The sequence below is a fragment of the Bombina bombina genome, chromosome 3 (assembly GCF_027579735.1).
Source record: "Bombina bombina isolate aBomBom1 chromosome 3, aBomBom1.pri, whole genome shotgun sequence".
Classification (NCBI taxonomy): domain Eukaryota; kingdom Metazoa; phylum Chordata; class Amphibia; order Anura; family Bombinatoridae; genus Bombina; species Bombina bombina.
Genome location: NC_069501.1, coordinates 819,806,783 through 819,828,128, shown reverse-complemented (window position 1 = coordinate 819,828,128; position 21,346 = coordinate 819,806,783). Strand labels below are relative to the sequence as shown.

General features: G+C 43.0%; 1 protein-coding gene across 1 annotated transcript in view; it reads right to left on the bottom strand.

Annotated features, from left to right (window-relative positions):
* The window catches only part of TUBGCP3 (tubulin gamma complex associated protein 3), a 932,421-nt gene that overhangs the window by 270,933 nt on the left and 640,142 nt on the right, over nucleotides 1-21,346 (bottom strand). Inside the window, exons 11-12 of the mRNA XM_053705469.1 lie at nucleotides 16,947-17,055; nucleotides 6,490-6,679 (exon numbers count right to left, since the gene is read on the bottom strand). Coding sequence (XP_053561444.1) covers nucleotides 6,490-6,679; nucleotides 16,947-17,055 — 299 coding nt within the window. The remainder of the gene's footprint in view (nucleotides 1-6,489; nucleotides 6,680-16,946; nucleotides 17,056-21,346) is intronic.

Here is a 21,346-nt window from a genome sequence, read left to right as displayed (position 1 = left end):
TAGTACATAAATTTCTATTGGGCTCCACCTTGGCTTTTGAACATATTGCACAAAGAGATTCCTCTGTGTCAGACATGTTTAAACAAACTAGCAATTAGACTAGCAAGCTTGGAAATACTTTTCAACTAAATTTACAAGCAATATGTAAAAACGTTACTGTGCCTTTAAGAAGCACCCAAAAACTGTCACAGTTGAATAACAATGAACCGGATTAGTTATAGAAACCAAATTTAGCAAAGGATTGCACTCATCAGCAATGGATGATTAACCCTTAATATCAGAAAAAAACGGATAACAATTGAAAATATAAGCGTTTTTATCACAGTCAAAGCACAGTCTCACAGGTCTGCTGTGAGTGATTACCTCCCTCAAAACTAGTTTTGAAGACCCCTGAGCTCTGTAGAGACGTCCTGGATCATGCAGGGAGAAAAAGGCAGACTGTGACTGAATTTCTGATGCGTAGTAAAAGCGCCAAAATAGGCCCCTCCCACTCACACTACAACAGTGAGGGAAGCTCAGTAAACTGTTTTAATTTAAAACAAACGACAGCCATGTGGAAAATAACGCCCAAAACAATTTTTCACCAAGTACCTCAGATAATTAAACGATTTAACATGCCAGCAAACGTTTAAAATCTAATTTATAAAATGTCATTAAAAGCCTGCTGCTAGTCGCTCACACTGCAAGTTAGGCTAAAAGTTATATGCATACAGTATTTTCCCAGTGAAGTGCCATTCCCCAGAAATACTTAAGTGTAAACATACATACATATCAGCCTGATACCAGTTGCTACTACTGCATTTAAGGCTGTACTTACATTATATCGGTATTAGCAGTATTTTCTCAGTCAATTCCATTCCTTAGAAAATAATATACTGCAACATACCTCTTTGCAGGTGAACCTGCCCGCTGTCCCCTGATCTGAAGTTACCTTACTCCTCAGAATGGCAGAGAACAGCAAATGGATCTTAGTTACGTCCGCTAAGATCATACACAAAAACTCAGGTAGATTCTTCTTCAAATTCTGCCTGAGAAGAAAACAACACACTCCGGTGCCGTTTAAAATAACAAACTTTTGATTGAAGATATAAAAAAACTAAGTTTAATCACCACAGTCCTCTCACACATCCTATCTATTAGTTGGGTGCAAGAGAATGACTGGGTGTGACGTAGAGGGGAGGAGCTATATAGCAGCTCTGCTTGGGTGATCCTCTTGCACTTCCTGTTGGGGAGGAGTTAATATCCCATAAGTAATGATGACCCGTGGACTGACTACACTTAACAGGAGAAAAATAAAATAAAAAAGAGAAAAAATATTGTAAACTGGGTACTGGCAGACAGCTGTCAGTACCCAAGATGGCTGCCAAGAAGGTAGAGGGGGAGGTTAGAGAGCTGTTGGGGGGGGCAGGGAGGTTGGGGGCTAAGGAGGGGATCCTACACAGCAGCATATGTAAATATGCACAGGGAAAAAAAGAAAGAAAAAAAGGATGCCTTTTATTTTAGTACTGGCAGAATTTCTGCCAGTACTTAAGATGGCGGGGACAATTGTGGGGTGGGGGAGGTAAGGGAGCTGTTTGGGAGGGATCAGGGGGAGTGATGTGTCAGGTGGGAGCCTGATCTCTACACTAAAGCTAAAATTAACCCTACAAGCTACCTAATTAACCCCTTCACTGCTAGCCATAATACACGTGTGATGCGCAGCGGCATTTAGCGGCCTTCTAAATACTAAAAAGCAATGCCAAAGCCATATATGTCTGCTATTTCTGAACAAAGGGGATCCCAGAGAAGCATTTACAACCATTTATGCCATAATTACACAAGCGGTTTGTAAATGATTTCAGTGAGGAACCTAAAATTTGGAAAAATTTAAAGTTTTTTTTTATTTTATCGCATTTGGCAGTGAAATGATGGTATGAAATATACCAAAATGGGCCTAGATCAATACTTTGGGTTGTCTACTACACTACACTAAAGCTAAAATTACCCCAAAAAGCTCCCTACATGCTCCCTAATTAACCCCTTCACTGCTGGGCATAATACATGTGTGGTGCGCAATGGCATTTAACGGCCTTCTAATTACTAAAAAGCAACTCCAAAGCCATATATGTCTGCTATTTCTGAACAAAGGGGATCCCAGAGAAAAATTTACAACCATTTATGCCATAATTGCACAAGCTGTTTGTAAATAATTTCAGTGAGAAACATAAAGTTTGTAAAAAAAAAAATGTGAAAAAGTGAACGATTTTTTTTTATTTGAACACATTTGGCGGTGAAATGGTGGCATGAAATATACCAAAATTGGCCTAGATCAATACTTTGGTATGTCTTCTAAAAAAAAATATATACATGTCATGGGATATTCAGGGATTCCTGAAAGATATCAGTGCTCCAATGTAACTAGCGCTAATTTAAAAAAAAAAAAACAGAATTTATGCTTACCTGATAAATTACTTTCTCCAACGGTGTGTCCGGTCCACGGCGTCATCCATTACTTGTGGGAAATGTTCTCCCCCACAGGGAAAGGCAAGGAGAGCACACAGCAAGAGCTGTCCATATAGCTCCCCCTCTGTCTCCGCCCCCCAGTCATTCGACCGACGGTTAGGAGAAAAAGGAGAAACTATAGGGTGCCGTGGTGACTGTAGTGTATAAAGAAAAAAAATTTCAACCTGATTAAAAAAACCAGGGCGGGCCGTGGACCGGACACACCGTTGGAGAAAGTAATTTATCAGGTAAGCATAAATTCTGTTTTCTCCAACATTGGTGTGTCCGGTCCACGGCGTCATCCATTACTTGTGGGAACCAATACCAAAGCTTTAGGACACGGATGAAGGGAGGGAGCAAATCAGGTTACCTAAACAGAAGGAACCAAGGCTTGCAAAACCTTTCTCCCAAAAACAGCCTCCGAAGAAGCAAAAATATAAAATTTGTAGAATTTGGCAAAAGTGTGCAGAGAAGACCAAGTCGCTGCCTTACATATCTGGTCAACAGAAGCCTCGTTCTTATAGGCCCATGTGGAAGCCACAGCCCTAGTAGAGTGAGCTGTGATACGGTCAGGAGGCTGCCGTCCGGCAGTCTCATAAGCCAAGCGGATAATGCTTTTCAGCCAGAAAGAGAGAGAGGTAGCAGTAGCTTTTTGACCTCTCCTCTTACCAGAGTAAACGACAAACAAGGATGAGGTTTGTCTAAAATCTTTTGTTGCTTCTAAATAGAACTTTATTACACAATTTAGATGTTGTTCGTGCTTTAAACGTTCCTTCTTTGAAACTGGATTCGGACACAAAGAAGGAACAACTATTTCCTGGTTGATGTTCTCGTGGGAAACAACTTTTGGAAGAAAACCAGGCTTAGTACGCAAAACAACCTTATCTGAATGGAACACCAGATAGGGTGGATCACACTGCAAAGCAGATAATTCAGAAACTCTTCTAGCAGAAGAAATAGCAACCAAAAACAGAACTTTCCAAGATAGTAACTTAATATCTATGGAATGTAAAGGTTCAAACGGAACCCCTTGAAGAACTGAAAGAACTAAATTTAGACTCCAAGGAGGAGTCATGGGTCTGTAAACAGGCTTGATTCTAACCAAAGCCTGAACAAAAGCTTGTACATCTGGCAAAGCTGCCAGTCGTTTGTGCAACAAGACGGATAATGCAGAAATCTGTCCTTTTGGAGAACTAGCTGACAATCCTTTATCCAAACCTTCTTGGAGAAAGGAGAGAATCTTTGGAATTTTAATCTTACTCCAGGAGAATCCTTTGGATTCACACCAACAGATATATTTTTTCCATATTTTATGGTAAATCCTTCTAGTCACAGGTTTTCTGGCTTGGACCAGAGTATCAATCACAGAATTTGAAAACCCACGCTTGGATAAAATCAAGCGTTCAATTTCCAAGCAGTCAGCTGCAGAGAAACTAGATTTGGATGTTCGAATGGACCTTGTACTAGAAGGTCCTGTCTCAAAGGTAGCTTCCATGGTGGAGCCGATGACATATTCACCAGGTCTGCATACCAAGTCCTGCGTGGCCACGCAGGAGCTATCAGAATCACCGAGGCCTTCTCCTGTTTGATCCTGGCTATGAGCCTGGGGAGGAGAGGAAACGGTGGAAACACATATGCTAGGTTGAACGACCAAGGCGCCACTAATGCATCCACTAGAGTCGCCTTGGGATCCCTGGATCTGGACCCGTAGCAAGGAATCTTGAAGTTCTGACGGGACGCCATTAGATCCTTGTCTGGAATGCCCCATAATTTGGTTAACTGAGCAAAGACCTCCGGATGGAGTTCCCACTCCCCCGGATGGAAAGTCTGACGACTCAAATAGTCCACCTCCCAGTTGTCTACTCCTGGGATGTGAATAGCAGATAGATGGCAGGAGTGATTCTCTGCCCATTGGATTATCTTGGTTACTTCCTTCATCGCTAGGGAACTCTTTGTTCCCCCCTGATGATTGATGTACGCAACAGTCGTTATGTTGTCCGACTGAAATCTTATGAACCTGGCTTCCGCTAGCTGAGGCCAAGCCAGGAGCGCATTGAATATTGCTCTTAGTTCCAAAATGTTTATCGGGAGAAACGAATCTTCCCGCGACCATAGGCCCTGAGCTTTCAGAGAGTCACAGACCGCGCCCCACCCCAAGAGGCTGGCGTCGGTCGTGACGATGACCCACTACGGTCTGCGGAAACTCATTCCCTGAGACAGGTGATCCTGGGTCAACCACCAGAGAAGTGAGTCCCTGGTTACCTGGTCTACTTGAATTTGGGGAGACAAGTCTGTATAGTCCCCATTCCACTGATTGAGAATGCACAGCTGTAATGGTCTTAGATGAATTCGAGCAAAACGAACCACATCCATTGCTGCGACCATTAGTCCTATTACTTCCATGCATTGAGCTATGGACGGTTGAGGAATAGAGTGAAGAACTCGACAAGCTTTTAGAAGCTTTGTCTTTCTGACATCTGTGAGAAAGATCTTCATTTCCACAGAATCTATTATTGTTCCCAGAAAAGGAACCCTTGTGGACGGTGACAGTGAACTTTTTTCTATGTTCACTTTCCACCCGTGAGATCTGAGAAAAACCAACACAATGTCTGTATGAGCCCTCACTTTGGAAAGAGACGACGCTTGGATTAGGATGTCGTCTAGATAAGGTGCTACAGCGATGCCCCTCGGTCTTAGGACCGCTAGAAGGGACCCTAGCACCTTTGTGAAGATTCTGGGAGCGGTGGCTAAACCGAATGCAAGAGCCACAAACTGGTAATGTTTGTCCAGAAAGGCGAACCTCAGGAACTGATGATGAGATTTGTGGATTGGGATATGCAGATACGCATCCTTCAGATCCACGGTAGTCAAAAATTGACCCTGCTGGATTGATAGTAAGATTCTTGATAGAAGAATAAAAAACTACAACTAACACCACAAACTCCTCGCCATCCCCGTGGTAGATGCTACTTGTTCAGAGCGGCAAGGAGAATGACTGGGGGGTGGAGCCAGAGGGGGAGCTATATGGACAGCTCTTGCTGTGTGCTCTCCTTGCCTTTCCCTGTGGGGGAGAACATTTCCCACAAGTAATGGATGACGCCGTGGACCGGACACACCAATGTTGGAGAAAAGTGGTTTGGAAATAGCAAAGTGCTACTTGTATTTATGGCCCTATAACTTGCAAAAAAAGGAAAGAACATGTAAACATTGGGAATTTCTAAACTCTGGACAAAATTAAGAAACTATTTAGCATAGGTGTTTTTTGGTGGTTGTAGATGTGTAACAGATTTTGGGGGTCAAAGTTAGAAAAAGTGTGTTTTTTTCCATTTTTTCTTCATATTTTATAATTTTTTTTATAGTAAATTATAAGATATGATGAAAATAATGGTATCTTTAGAAAGTCCATTTAATGGCGAGAAAAACGATATATAATATGTGTGGGTACAGTAAATGAGTAAGAGGAAAATTACAGCTAAACACAAACACCTCAAAAATGTAAAAATAGCCTTGGTCCCAAACGGACAGAAAATGGAAAAGTGCTGTGGTCATTAAGGGGTTAAAGTAAGTTTATTAGACCTAAATATAAACTGCATTTTATAGACATGTTTAATATTGTACAGTATTACCAGGGCTCAAAATTTCCACTTGTCCACACGCAATTGACCAATAGAAACTGTGGAGAGTAATGGAAGTAGTGAAATCATCATTCACTCATTATTGAAGGCTGGGCGTGTAAAACACAATAGCAATGCTGCTGTAAAGGTGGAGCGTTTGGGTTCAATGGCGAGTAACATTTTGACCTGGCTAGTACCTTAGGACTTGAAATTTTGAGCCCTGATATAATATTCTTTATCAGCTGCAGTTTAACACTTAAATTATTCACACATACCAGTTAATTCTATCAAATTACTTTAAACAAAAATTGAAAATCATAGTTTGAATGCTAATTTTATGAACAAAGCACCACTTCTAAATAATAATACAGTGGAAATCATGATCAATTCTTACTTGAGCAAATCCATTAGGTGACGTATGAAGTCCCCCTGTCCCAACAAGAGATATCGCCTCATGGCCTGCATGTGCTCAAGCAGATTATAATTCTTGTTAAGGACATCTAACAGGTATTTGCTGGTCTCGTAATATGCAGCGTCTATTTTCCCTTGGAAGGCATTTTCCAAATCTGTGAACAAGTCTGCTGCTAAAGGGTGAGAAAAGTGACTAAAAATTAATTTATTTGATTACAAAGTCACAAGCTATTGTTACTAAACATCTGGGAACACAGTAAGCTTACTTCATTAGTGGCTCTATTTTAAAACGGATACTCCAATACACCCACTTTCTTCATGTAAAGTATGAAAACCAAGAAGTTATAATTTTCAAGAAGTTTAATAAGTGATTTTCTAAATATGCAAATAAAGGGCCAGATTACAAGTGCCGCACAACCAAAAGTGTAGGGTGTTTATCTATAGTGCAACCCTGCACTAAGAATAGTGCAGAATCTGGTATTACAAGTGGATATAAAAATGGTTAACCAGAGAATCATAGTCGAAGTATATTGCACCCTATACTTTGAATGGATAGCACAGGGTGCTTTATTATCTCTCATATTACTAGTTATGAGAAGTGTTGCTTTTGAGCGCAATACAAACTAACAAAGAAACAACTGGCCACTAAAAAACAAATTATGCTTACCTGATAATTTTATTTACATCGTGGGGAGGAGAGTCCACGGCTTCATTCATTACTATTGTGAATTAAGAACCTGGCAACCCGGGGGGGGGGGGGGGGGGGCAAAGACAACCCAGCCAAAGGCTTAAATACCTCCCCCACTCCCCTCATCCCCCAGTCATTCTGCCGAGGGAACAAGGAACAGTAGGAGAAATATCAGGGTATAAATGGTGCCAGAAGAAAACATAAAATTTAGGCCCGCCGGAAATACGGGCGGGAGCCGTGAACTCTCATCCCCACAATGGAAATAAAATTATCAGGTAAGCATAATTTATATTTTCCATCTAAAGGGGAGGAGAGTCCACGGCTTCATTCATTACTATTGGGAAACATATACCCAAGCTCTAGAGGACACTGAATGAAACCGGGAGGGCAAAGGCGGACCCTTAAACCACAGCCTGTATTACCTTTCTCCCAAAAACAGCTTCCGCAGAAGCAAAGACGACAAATTTGTAAAGCTTTGTGAAAGTATGCAAGGAGGACCAGGTAGCCGCCTTACAAATCTGCTCCATAGAAGACTCATTTTTGAAGGCCCAAGAAGAAGTCACTGCTCTATTGGAATGAGCCGTAATCCTCTGAGGGGGCTTGTGTCCCGCCGTCTCATAGGTGAGGTGGATCAAGATCCTCAGCCAAAAAGAAAAAGAAGCAGCAGAGGCCCGCTGACCCCTGCGCTTCCCTGAATAGACTACAAAAAGAGAGTTAGATTGTCTGAAATCTTTAGTCGCCTGAAGATAGAACTTCAAGGCACGAACCACATCCAGATTATGAAGTAGCCTCTCCTTAGAAGAAGAGGGGCTAGGGCACAAAGAAGGAACAACTATTTCCCGATTGATGTTACAGTCAGACACCACCTTGGGAAGAAAACCCAAGCCTGTGCGAAGAACAGACTTATTTGCGTGAAACACCAGATAAGGGGGCTCATGTTTCAAGGCCACAAGTTTGGAAAATCTGTGGGCCGATGCGATGGCTAACAGAAAAAGAACCTTCCAAGACAGGATCCTTATGTAAAGAGAATGCATAGGCTTAAATGAAGCCCTCTGTAAATTCTTAAGAACCAAACTCAAGCTCCACGGGGGAGCAGACTGCCTAAAGACAGGCCTGATTCTAGACAGGGCCTGAACAAAGGATTGAATGTTAGGAAGCTCAGCGAGCTTCCTATGCAACAACACTGATAGAGCCGAGATCTGTCCCTGCAAGGAACTAGCGGCAAGACCTTTCTCCAAACCCTCCTGGAGAAAGGAAAACATCCTGGATACCATTATCTTGTGCAAAGGATATCCATGTGTCTCACACCAGGACAAGTAAACTCTCCACACCTTATGGTAGATGCGCCGAGTGACTGGCTTCCTTGCCTGAACTAGAGTATCAATCACGGTTTCAGAAAAACCTCTCTTGGCTAGGACTAAGCGTTAAATCTCCACGCAGTCAGCCTCAGAGAATCTAGATTCTGATGTTGAAAAGGACCCTGTTCCACCAAATCCTTGCGACAGGGTAACCTCCACAGTGGAGAGGATGGCATCTCCACCAGATCCGCAAACCAAGTCCTCCGCGGCCATGAAGGAGCAATCAGAATGGACGACGCTCTCTTCAGCTTTATCTGTGCCACTATACGAGGTAGAAGTGGTCACGGAGGAAAAAGGTACACTAAACTGAACTCCCAAGGTACCCCCAACGCATCTATCAGCTCCGCTTGGGGGGTCCCTCGACCCGTATCAGGGAAGTTTGTAATTTAATCGGGAGGCCATGAGATCGATCTCTTGCGTCCCCCATCTGAGACAACTCTCCGCTAACACCTCGGGGTGAAGAGACCATTCTCCTGGATGAAATGTTTGCCTGCAGAGAAAGTCTGCTTCCCAGTTGTCCACTCCAGGGATGTGGATCACTGAGAGCGAACAGCCGTGGGTCTCAGCCTACTCCAGAATCCGAGACACCTCCCTCATTGCTAGGGAGCTCCTCGTACCCCCCCTGGTGGTTGATGTATGCCACCAAGGTAATGTTGTCCATCTGGAACCTGATAAAGTTGCATTCCCCCAGACAGGGCAACGCCTTCAGGGCGTTGTAGAACACTCGCAGTTCCAGGATATTTATCGGAAGAGACTCCAGTCGAGACCAATTTCCCTGTGCCATCCTGGCACCCCAAACAGCTCCCCATCCCATCAGACTTGTGTCCGTGGTCACAATCTCCCATGGCGGTCTCAAGAAGGATGTCCCCATGGACAACTGGACCGGACGGATCCACCAAGAGAGGGAATTTCGAGTCCGTGCATCCATGGATATCAGCTGTGACAGATCGGAATGACTGCCGTTCCAGTGTCTCAACATGCACAGTTGAAGAGGTCTGAGATGAAATCTTGCGAATGGAATGACGTCTATTCTGGAGACCATAAGCCCAATCACCTCCATACACTGAGCCACTGAGGGAATCCTTGAGAACTAAAGGGCAAGACAGGTGGATACAATCTTCCTGCGTCGCTGATCTGTGAGGAATATCTTCATGGACACGGAGTCTAGTATCGTACCCAGAAACTCCACCCTGGTGAAGGGAACCAGGGAGCTCTTTCCGGTGTTGAAGTAACAGAAGCAGAGCTCTTGAGTTGACTTCTGCCAGATGAAAGGACAGCGCCTGAACTAGAATGTCGTCCAGGTAGGGCGCCACCGCTATACCACTGGATGTGGCCACTGGGAGCGGAGCACCCAGAACCTTCGTAATGACTCTCAGGGCTGTCACTAGAACGAAGGGATGGGCCACAAATTGAAAATGTTGGTCCAGAAACGCAAATCTAAGAAACTTGAAGTGGTCCCTGTGAATTGGAAAATGTAGGTAGGCATCCTTCAAGTCTATTGTGGTCATGAACTGCCCCTCTTGAACTAGAGGCAAAATGGACCTGATCGTTTCCATTTTGAACGATGGAACGGACTGTAACTTGTTTAAACACTTTAAATCCAGAATCGGGCAGAATGTGCCCTCCTCCTTTGGAACCAAAAACAGAATTAAATAGGATCCAAGACCCCTTTCTGCATGGGGTACTGGTACGATAACGCCTACAGATGAGAGATCCCTCACACACTCTAGAAAGGCCTCTCTCTTTCCGGCATTGAAGATAGGTTTGAAACAAGGAATCTGCCCCTGGGTGGAGGGGACCTGAACCCTATACTGTAACCCTGGGCAACAACCTCCAGAACCCAGAGTCCTAAACATCCTGCAACCAGGCGTTGGAGAAAAGAGACAATATGCCCCCTACTCGGTCCGTAGACCTGTCAGGGGCCGCCCCTTCATGCCGATTTTGTTTCGGCGGGCTTCTTGTTCTGCTTAGACTTGTTCCAAGCCTGATTGGGCTGCTAGCTTTGGGCCTTGTCCGCGTGAAAGGGACGAAAATTAGAACCCTTAGGCTTAGCCTTCTTATCCTGGGGCAGGAAGGCACCCTTGCCTCACGTAAACGGTGGATATAATAGAGTCCAGGCCTGGACCGAACAAAATGATACCTTAAAAAGGCAGGGACAGTAAAGCAGCTTAGAAGTCATGTCCGCCGACCAAGATTTTAGCCACAGCGCCCTGCGTGCTAAAATGGAAAAACCTGGCACTTTGGTGTGCAGGCGAATAATCTGCATATTGGCGTTGCAAATGAAAGAATTGGCAATCTTTAGCGCCTTAATCCTTTCCTGAACTTCTTCGAAAGAGAGCTCGCCCTCAATCATCTCGCACAGAGAATCAAACCAATATGATGCAGCTTCGGCAACCGTGGCAACAGCCACTGCCGGTTGAAACATATTCCTTAACATGTTTTCCAACTTGTTATCCATGGGCTCCTTGAATGACGAGCTATCCTCTAGAGGAATAGTCATACTCTTAGCGAGAGTGGAGATAGCCCCATCCCCCTTGGGAATGGTTCCCCACAGCTCAAGCTGGGCCTCCGGAACGGGGAAAAGCTTTTTAAAGGTAGAAGAAGGGGAAAAGGAAGAACCTAATCGCTCCTTTTAATTCTTTATATTTGTCATCTTTACAGGAACAGGGAAGGTCTGGGGCACCACCCTGTCCTCATTCACCCTGTCCAGCTTAGGAATGGAAGGTTCTTCCAGAAGCTTCGGCTCCGGAACCTCCAGAGTAGCAATCACTTGCTGCAGCAAAAATTCTCCATTTTAAACCTATAGCAAGGTTCCTCCGCCGCCGGAGGTTTAGCTGGAACGAACTCCGAACCAGAAAGAACACCCTCCGAAGCGTTGGAGTGGGCCTCATCATCGTACCACTCCGCAGGAGTTTCTGACATAGATTAATCCTGAGTAAGGACGCTCTGGAAAGCTCTACGCTTGCGCTTAGCAGAACGCGGTAAAGCATGGATAACTTTAGAGACTGCCGTTTGAAGTTGGTTCACAAAATCTGGCGGCCAGCAAATCTCCCCCGAAGGGGTAACAGTCGGACACCCTTGAAGAACTTTAAGAACTAAATTCAAACTCCATGGTGAAGCAACAGGTTTAAACACAGGCTTGATTCTAACTAAAGCCTGACAAAACGACTGAACGTCTGGAACATCTGCCAGATGCTTGTGCAGTAAACTTGACAAACCAGATATCTGTCCCTTTAGGGAACTAGCTGATAACCCCTTCTCCAATCCTTCTTGGAGAAAGGACAAAATCCTAGGAATCCTGATCTTACTCCATGAGTAGCCTTTGGATTCACATCAATAAAGATATTTACGCCATATCTTATGATAAATCTTCCTAGTGACAGGCTTTCGAGCCTGAATCAAGGTATCTATGACCGACTCAGAGAATCCCTGCTTGGATAAAATCAAGCGTTCAATCTCCAGACAGTCAGCCGCAGAGAAATTAGATTTGGATGCTGGAACGGACCTTGAATGAGAAGGTCCCGTCTCAGTGGTAGTGTCCATGGTGGTAGAGATGACATGTCCACCAGGTCTGCATACCAGGTCCTGCGTGGCCACGCAGGTGCTATCAAAATCACTGAAGCTCTCTCCTGTTTGATTTTGGCAATCAAACTAGGGAGGAGAGGAAATGGTGGAAACACATAAGCCAGGTTGAACGACCAAGGTACTGCTAGAGCATCTATCAGTACTGCTCGAGGATCCCTTTATCTGGGCCCGTAACAAGGAAGTTTGGCGTTCTGAAGAGACGCCATCAGATCCAATTCTGGTGTGCCCCATTGATGAATCAATTGTGCAAACACCTCCGAATGGAGTTCCCACTCCCCCGGATGAAAAGTCTGACGACTTAGAAAATCCGCTTCCCAGTTCTCCACTCCTGGGATATAGATTGCTGATAGATGACAAGAGTGAGTCTCTGCCCATCGAATTATATTGGTAACCTCTATCATCGCTAGAGAACTCTTTGTTCCCCCCTGATGATTGATATATGCTACAGTCGTGATTTTGTCCGACTGGAATCTTATGAATCTGGCCGAAGCCAGCTGAGGCCACGCCTGAAGCGCATTGAATATCGCTCTTAGATCTAAAATATTTATCGGGAGGAGAGCAACACTCCCTGTGCTTTCAGGGAATTCCAGACTGCACCCCAGCCCAATAGGCTGGAGTCCGTCGTCACTATGACCCATGCTGGCCTGCGGAAACACATTCCCTGGGACAGATGATCCTGTCACAACCACCAAAGAAGAGAGTCTCTGGTCTCTTGATCCAGGTTTATCTGAGGAGATAAATTTGCATAATCCCCATTCCACTGTTTGAGCATGCATAGTTGCAGTGGTCTGAGATGCAAGCGAGCAAACTGAACTATGTCCATTGCCGCTACCATTAGTCCGATTACCTCCATACACTGAGCCAGTGACGGCCGAGGAATGGAATGAAGAGTTCGGCAGGTGGTTAAAATCTTTGATTTCCTGACCTCCGTCAGAAAAATTTTCATGTCTACCGAATCTATCAGAGTTCCCAGGAATGGAACTCTTGTGAGAGGGGTAAGTGAACTCTTTTTTTTAAGTTCACCTTCCACCCGTGAGATCTTAGGAAAGCCAACACGATGTCCGTGTGAGATTTGGCTATTTGGTAAGTTGATGCCTGAATTAAGATATCGTCCAGATAAGGCGCCACTGCTATGCCCCGCGGCCTTAGAACCGCCAGAAGGGACCCTAGCACCTTTGTGAAAATTTTGGGAGCAGTGGCCAAACCGAAGGGAAGAGCCACAAACTGGTAATGCTTGTCCAGAAAGGCGAACTTGAGAAACTGGTGATGATCTTTGTGGATATGGATGTGCAGATACGCATCCTTTAAATCCACGGTGGTCATATATTGACCCTCCTGGATCATTGGTAAAATAGTACGAATGGTCTCCATCTTGAAGGATGGGACTCTGAGGAATTTGTTTAGGATCTTGAGATCTAAAATTGGTCTGAAGGTTTCCTCTTTTTTGGGAACCACAAACAGATTGGAGTAAAACTCCTGCCCCTGTTCTGTTTTTGGAACTGGGCAGATTACTCCCATGGTATATAGGTCTTCTACACAGCGTAAGAACGCCTCTCTTTTTGTATGGTTTACAGACAATCGAGAAAGATGAAATCTCCCCCTTGGAGGAGAATCTGAAGTCTAGAAGATACCCCCCTGGGTCACAATTTCTAAAGCCCAGGAGTCCTGAACGTCTCTTGCCCAAGCCTGAGCAAAGAGAGAAAGTCTGCCCCCTACTAGATCCGGTCCTGGATCAGTGGCTGCCCCTACATGCTTTCTTGGTGGCAGCAGCGGGCTTCTTGGCCTGTTTACCTTTGTTCCAAGTCTGGTTAGATCTCCAGACTGACTTGGATTGAGCAAAATCCTCTCCTGCTTTGCAGCAGGGGAGGAGGAAGAGGGACCACCTTTGAAGTTTCGAAAGGAACGAAAATTATTTTGTTTGGTCCTCATCTTATTTGTCTTATCCTGAGGAAGGGCATGGCCTTTTCCTCCAGTGATGTCCGAAATGATCGCTTTCAGTTCAGGCCCTTGAAAGGGATGGCTAAAAGCTTAGATTTTGATGACACGTCAGCAGACCAGGACTTAAGCTATAATGCTCTACGCGCTAAAATTGCAAAACCTGAATTCTTTGCCACTAATTTAGCCAGTTGAAAAGCGGCATCTGTAATGAAAGAATTAGCTAGATTGAGAGCCCTAATTCTATCCAGAATATCATCTAATGGGGTCTCAACCTGAAGAGCCTCTTCTAGAGCCTCGAACCAAAAAGCAGCTGCAGTAGTTACAGGAACAATGCACGCTATAGGTTGCAGAAGAAAACCCTGATGAATAAATATTTTCTTTAGAAGACCCTCTAATTTGTTATCCATAGGATCTTTGAAAGCACAACTGTCCTCAATAGGTATCGTTGTACGCTTAGCCAGGGTAGAAATAGCTCCCTCCACCTTAGGGACCGTCTGCCACTAATCCTGCATGGTGTCTGATATGGGAAACATTTTCTTAAAAGTAGGAGGGGGAGAAAACGGAATACCTGCTCTATCCCACTCCTTAGTAACAATGTCCGAAATCCTCTTAGGGACCGGAAAAACAGTGTAAGCAGGAACCTCTAGATATCTGTCCATTTTACACAATTTCTCTGGAATTACAATAGGGTCACAATCAGTGTTCCCTCAAAGGCCAGTTTTGTGTGCGGCCCAGCAGTGAAACAGTTAATTAGGTAACCACACCCTGCAATTAGCAAACACTGCACAATGCAGATGGTAAGGTATGGTTCTCTTGTTAACTGTTTCACTGCTAGGCTGCACACAAAACTGTCCTTAGAGGAAACACTGGTCACAATCATCCAGAGTCGCTAAAACCTCCCTGAGCAACAAGCGGAGGTGTTCTAGTTTAAATTTAAAAGCCATCATATCTGAGTCTGTCTGAGGGAACATCTTTCCTGAATCAGAAATCTCTCCCTCAGACAGTAAATCCCTCACCTCCAACTCAGAACATTGTGAGGGTACATCGGATATGGCTAATAAAGCGTCAGAGGGCTCAGCATTTACTCTCAACACCAGACCTACTGCGCTTCCCCTGCAACCCAGGCAGCTTAGATAAAACCTCTGTGAGGGTAGTATTCATAACTGCGGCCATATCTTGCAGGGTGAAAGAATTAGACGCACTAGAAGTACTTGGCACCGCTTGTGCGGGCGTTAATGGTTGTGACACTTGGGGAGAATTAGATGGCATAACCTGATTCCCTTCTGACTGAGAATCATCCTGCAACATACTTTTATCAGCTAAAATATGTTTTTTGCAATTTATAGCCCTTTCAGTGCATGAGGGACACATTTTAAGTGGGGGTTCCACAATGGCTTCTAAACACATTGAACATTGGCTTTCTTCAATGTCAGACATGTTAAACAGGCTAGTAATGACCACAAACAGGCATGAAAACACTTTATTTAGTGAAAAAAATAACAATCTTAAAACACGGTATTGCGCCTTTAAGAGAAAAAAAGCATACACATTCTGCAAAACTGCTTTAAATGAATCCAATTTTTTTTTGTATAAGTATTCAAATTAAGCAGCTAAGTTTGCCCCACAAGGAAAGGAACACTTAACCCGTATGTAAAAAACCGGATCATTAATAACGGTTTAAATCTTGAAAAAAACCTCCCCCTGCCCTCAGGGAACTGGAATAACAGGGTTAAAGCTTCGATTTGGCCCAAAACTTCCACAAGGGCCCACCGGAGTTGGAGCTTGCTGCTAGACTTGCAAATACAACTGCGCAACTGAGGTGCGAAAATAGGCCACGCCCATCTCACTCGATGTCTCTCAGCCAAAATGAACCGCACCAGAGCGGTCTCAAACTAGCCATGTGGGTTCTAAAACTGAAAACAGAAGCCAAGTGTACCCTCTAATAAAGTATAAAAAACTTCACTGCCAAAAACGTTATCAGAAGTCCCAGGTCAATAAACGTTTGCCCACAAACATTCAAACTCAGTGTCAACCATTTTTTCTCTTAGCCCCTATATGCAAGCTTAGTAATACCCCTCTTCTCTTAGGATTACTGCTTACCCTTACCCACATGGGGATACTGTCAGCCAATTCTGAAATACCAGTCTCTCCAGAAAAAAAAAATGACTAAACATACCGCACTGCTGTATAGCATGAAAAACGTTCCTCACACTGAAGATTCTTGTACTCCTCAGCCATTCTGTGGGAACTGCTCTGGATCTTAGTGACAAATGCCAAGATCATTAGCCTCCAGGCAGAAGTCTTAATCCATCTGCTGCCTGAGAGAAAATAGTACACACCGGTACCATTTAAAATAAAAAACTCTTGCTTGAAGAAAATAAAAACTAACATTTTATCACCACTTTCACTTTACCCTTCCTAGTACTTAGAGTAGGCAAAGATAATGACTGGGGGTGGAGCTAAGGGAGGAGCTATATAGACAGCTCTGCTGTGGTGCTCTTTGCCACTTCCTGTTAGCAGGAGGATAATATCCCACAAGTAAAGGATGAATCCGTGGACTCGTCGTACCTTATAGAAGAAAAGTGCCTTAAATTTAAAATGTTCTTTCTGAATAATGCAAGTTTAATTTTGACTTTCCTGTACCTTTAACTCTCTCCACTGTAACGCATAACCTTAACTGGTATCAGAGTAAATAGCTGTAGAAATTCTAAAGCTACAATCCAACATAAAGTGAATTCACAGTTGGTAATACATTACTTGTGCAATTATGTCGCTAGATAAAAGCTTATTTTATAGAAATAAGATAACAGCAGAATTGGAAAAAAAAAAAACAATTATATTGATTTAATCTTTTTTGGTCACCAAGCCTACCATCTTTTGTAGATTCTGTTGCATTGGCCACAGCCATCATCTTGGCAGTTGGAGTTTGATCATGGCATACTTGATGTAAAAAATTTATAGACTTGCCAATCAGGAGAACCTGAAAATAAAATTTAAGTAGATTAAGCCTTATACAGGTTGAAAATTCATAAAAAACAAAAAAAAGATCTTTATAATTTTAAAATTTTTGATTGAGAAAAACATAATTTATGTAAGAACTTACCTGATAAATTCATTTCTTTCATATTAGCAAGAGTCCATGAGCTAGTGACGTATGGGATATACATTCCTACCAGGAGGGGCAAAGTTTCCCAAACCTCAAAATGCCCACAAATACACCCCTCACCACACCCACAATTCAGTTTAACGAATAGCCAAGAAGTGGGGTGATAAGAAAAAAAGTGCGAAAGCATATAAAATAAGGAATTGGAATAATTGTGCTTTATACAAAATCATAACCACCACAAAAAAAGGGCGGGCCTCATGGACTCTTGCTAATATGAAAGAAATGAATTTATCAGGTAAGTTCTTACATAAATTATGTTTTCTTTCATGTAATTAGCAAGAGTCCATGAGCTAGTGACGTATGGGATAATGACTACCCAAGAAGTGGATCTTTCCACACAAGAGTCACTAGAGAGGGAGGGATAAAATAAAGACAGCCAATTCCTGCTGAAAAATCCACACCCAAAATAAAGTTTAACGAAAAACATAAGCAGAAGATTCAAACTGAAACCGCTGCCTGAAGTACTTTTCTACCAAAGACTGCTTCAGAAGAAGAAAATACATCAAAATGGTAGAATTTAGTAAAAGTATGCAAAGAGGACCAAGTAGCTGCTTTGCAGATCTGGTCAACCGAAGCTTCATTCCTAAACGCCCAGGAAGTAGAAACTGACCTAGTAGAATGAGCTGTAATTCTCTGAGGCGGAGTTTTACCCGACTCAACATAGGCAAGATGAATTAAAGATTTCAACCAAGATGCCAAAGAAATGGCAGAAGCTTTCTGGCCTTTTCTAGAACCGGAAAAGATAACAAATAGACTAGAAGTCTTACGAAAAGATTTCGTAGCTTCAACATAATATTTCAAAGCTCTAACAACATCTAAAGAATGCAACGATTTCTCCTTAGAATTCTTAGGATTAGGACATAATGAAGGAACCACAATTTCTCTACTAATGTTGTTGGAATTCACAACTTTAGGTAAAAATTCAAAAGAAGTTCGCAACACCGCCTTATCCTGATGAAAAATCAGAAAAGGAGACTCACAAGAAAGAGCAGATAATTCAGAAACTCTTCTGGCAGAAGAGATGGCCAAAAGGAACAAAACTTTCCAAGAAAGTAATTTAATGTCCAATGAATGCATAGGTTCAAACGGAGGAGCTTGAAGAGCTCCCAGAACCAAATTCAAACTCCAAGGAGGAGAAATTGACTTAATGACAGGTTTTATACGAACCAAAGCTTGTACAAAACAATGAATATCAGGAAGAATAGCAATCTTTCTGTGAAAAAGAACAGAAAGAGCAGAGATTTGTCCTTTCAAAGAACTTGCGGACAAACCCTTATCTAAACCATCCTGAAGGAACTGTAAAATTCTCGGTATTCTAAAAGAATGCCAGGAAAAATGATGAGAAAGACACCAAGAAATATAAGTCTTCCAGACTCTATAATATATCTCTCGAGATACAGATTTACGAGCCTGTAACATAGTATTAATCACAGAGTCAGAGAAACCTCTTTGACCAAGAATCAAGCGTTCAATCTCCATACCTTTAAATTTAAGGATTTCAGATCCTGATGGAAAAAAGGACCTTGTGACAGAAGGTCTGGTCTTAACGGAAGAGTCCACGGTTGGCAAGAGGCCATCCGGACAAGATCCGCATACCAAAACCTGTGAGGCCATGCCGGAGCTACCAGCAGAACAAACGAGCATTCCTTCAGAATCTTGGAGATTACTCTTGGAAGAAGAACTAGAGGCGGAAAGATATAGGCAGGATGATACTTCCAGGGAAGTGATAATGCATCCACTGCCTCCGCCTGAGGATCCCGGGATCTGGACAGATACCTGGGAAGTTTCTTGTTTAGATGGGACGCCATCAGATCTATTTCTGGAAGTTCCCACATTTGAACAAGCTGAAGAAATACCTCTGGGTGAAGAGACCATTCGCCCGGATGCAACGTTTGGCGACTGAGATAATCCGCTTCCCAATTGTCTACACCTGGAATATGAACCGCAGAGATTAGACAGGAGCTGGATTCCGCCCAAACCAAAATTCGAGATACTTCTTTCATAGCCAGAGGACTGTGAGTCCCTCCTTGATGATTGATGTATGCCACAGTTGTGACATTGTCTGTCTGAAAACAAATGAACGATTCTCTCTTCAGAAGAGGCCAAAACTGAAGAGCTCTGAAAATTGCACGGAGTTCCAAAATATTGATCGGTAATCTCACCTCCTGAGATTCCCAAACTCCTTGTGCCGTCAGAGATCCCCACACAGCTCCCCAACCTGTGAGACTTGCATCTGTTGAAATTACAGTCCAGGTCGGAAGCACAAAAGAAGCCCACTGAATTAAACGATGGTGATCTGTCCACCATGTTAGAGAGTGTCGAACAATCGGTTTTAAAGATATTAATTGAGATATCTTCGTGTAATCCTTGCACCATTGCTTCAGCATACAGAGCTGAAGAGGTCGCATGTGAAAACGAGCAAAGGGGATCGCGTCCGATGCAGCAGTCATAAGACCTAGAATTTCCATGCATAAGGCTACCGAAGGGAATGATTGTGACTGAAGGTTTCGACAAGCTGTAATCAATTTTAAACGTCTCTTGTCTGTTAAAGACAGAGTCATGGACACTGAATCCATCTGGAAACCCAGAAAGGTTACCTTTGTCTGAGGAATCAAAGAACTTTTTGGTAAATTGATCCTCCAACCATGATCTTGAAGAAACAACACAAGTCGATTCGTATGAGACTCTGCTAAATGTAAAGACTGAGCAAGTACCAAGATATCGTCCAAATAAGGAAATACCACAATACCCTGTTCTCTGATTACAGACAGCAGGGCACCGAGAACCTTTGTAAAAATTCTTGGAGCTGTAGCTAGGCCAAACGGCAGAGCCACAAACTGGTAATGCTTGTCTAGGAAAGAGAATCTCAGAAACTGATAGTGATCTGGATGAATCGGAATATGCAGATATGCATCCTGTAAATCTATTGTGGACATATAATTCCCTTGCTGAACAAAAGGTAAGATAGTCCTTACAGTTACCATCTTGAACGTTGGTATCCTTACATAACGATTCAATATTTTTAGATCCAGAACTGGTCTGAAGGAATTCTCCTTCTTTGGTACAATGAAGAGATTTGAATAAAACCCCATCCCCTGTTCCGGAACTGGAACTGGCATAATTACTCCAGTCAACTCTAGATCTGAAACACATTTCAGAAATGCTTGAGCTTTTACTGGATTTACTGGGACACGGGAAAGAAAAAATCTCTTTGCAGGAGGTCTCAACTTGAAACAAATTCTGTACCCTTCTGAAACAATGCTCTGAATCCAAAGATTGTGAACAGAATTGACCCAAATTTCTTTGAAAAAACGTAACCTGCCCCCTACCAGCTGAGCTGGAATGAGGGCCGCACCTTCATGTGGACTTAGAAGCAGGCTTTGCCTTTCTAGCTGGCTTGGATTTATTCCAGACTGGAGATGGTCTCCAAACTGAAACTGCTCCTGAGGATGAAGGATCAGGCTTTTGTTCTTTGTTGAAACGAAAGGAACGAAAACGATTATTAGCCCTGTTTTTACCTTTAGATTTTTTATCCTGTGGTAAAAAAGTTCCTTTCCCACCAGTAACAGTTGAAATAATGGAATCCAACTGAGAACCAAATAATTTGTTACCCTGGAAAGAAATGGAAAGTAAAGTTGATTTAGAAGCCATATCAGCATTCCAAGTTTTAAGCCATAAAGCTCTTCTAGCTAAAATAGCTAGAGACATAAACCTGACATCAACTCTGATAATATCAAAAATGGCATCACAGATAAAATTATTAGCATGTTGAAGAAGAATAATAATATCATGAGAATCACGATGTGTTACTTGTTGCGCTAAAGTTTCCAACCAAAAAGTTGAAGCTGCAGCAACATCAGCCAAAGATATAGCAGGTCTAAGAAGAATACCTGAACACAGATAAGCTTTTCTTAGAAAGGACTCCATTTTCCTATCTAGAGGATCCTTAAACGAAGTACCATCTGACGTAGGAATAGTAGTACGTTTAGCAAAGGTAGAAATAGCCCCATCAACTTTAGGGATCTTGTCCCAAAATTCTAATCTGTCAGGCGGCACAGGATATAATTGCTTAAAACGTTTAGAAGGAGTAAATGAATTACCCAAA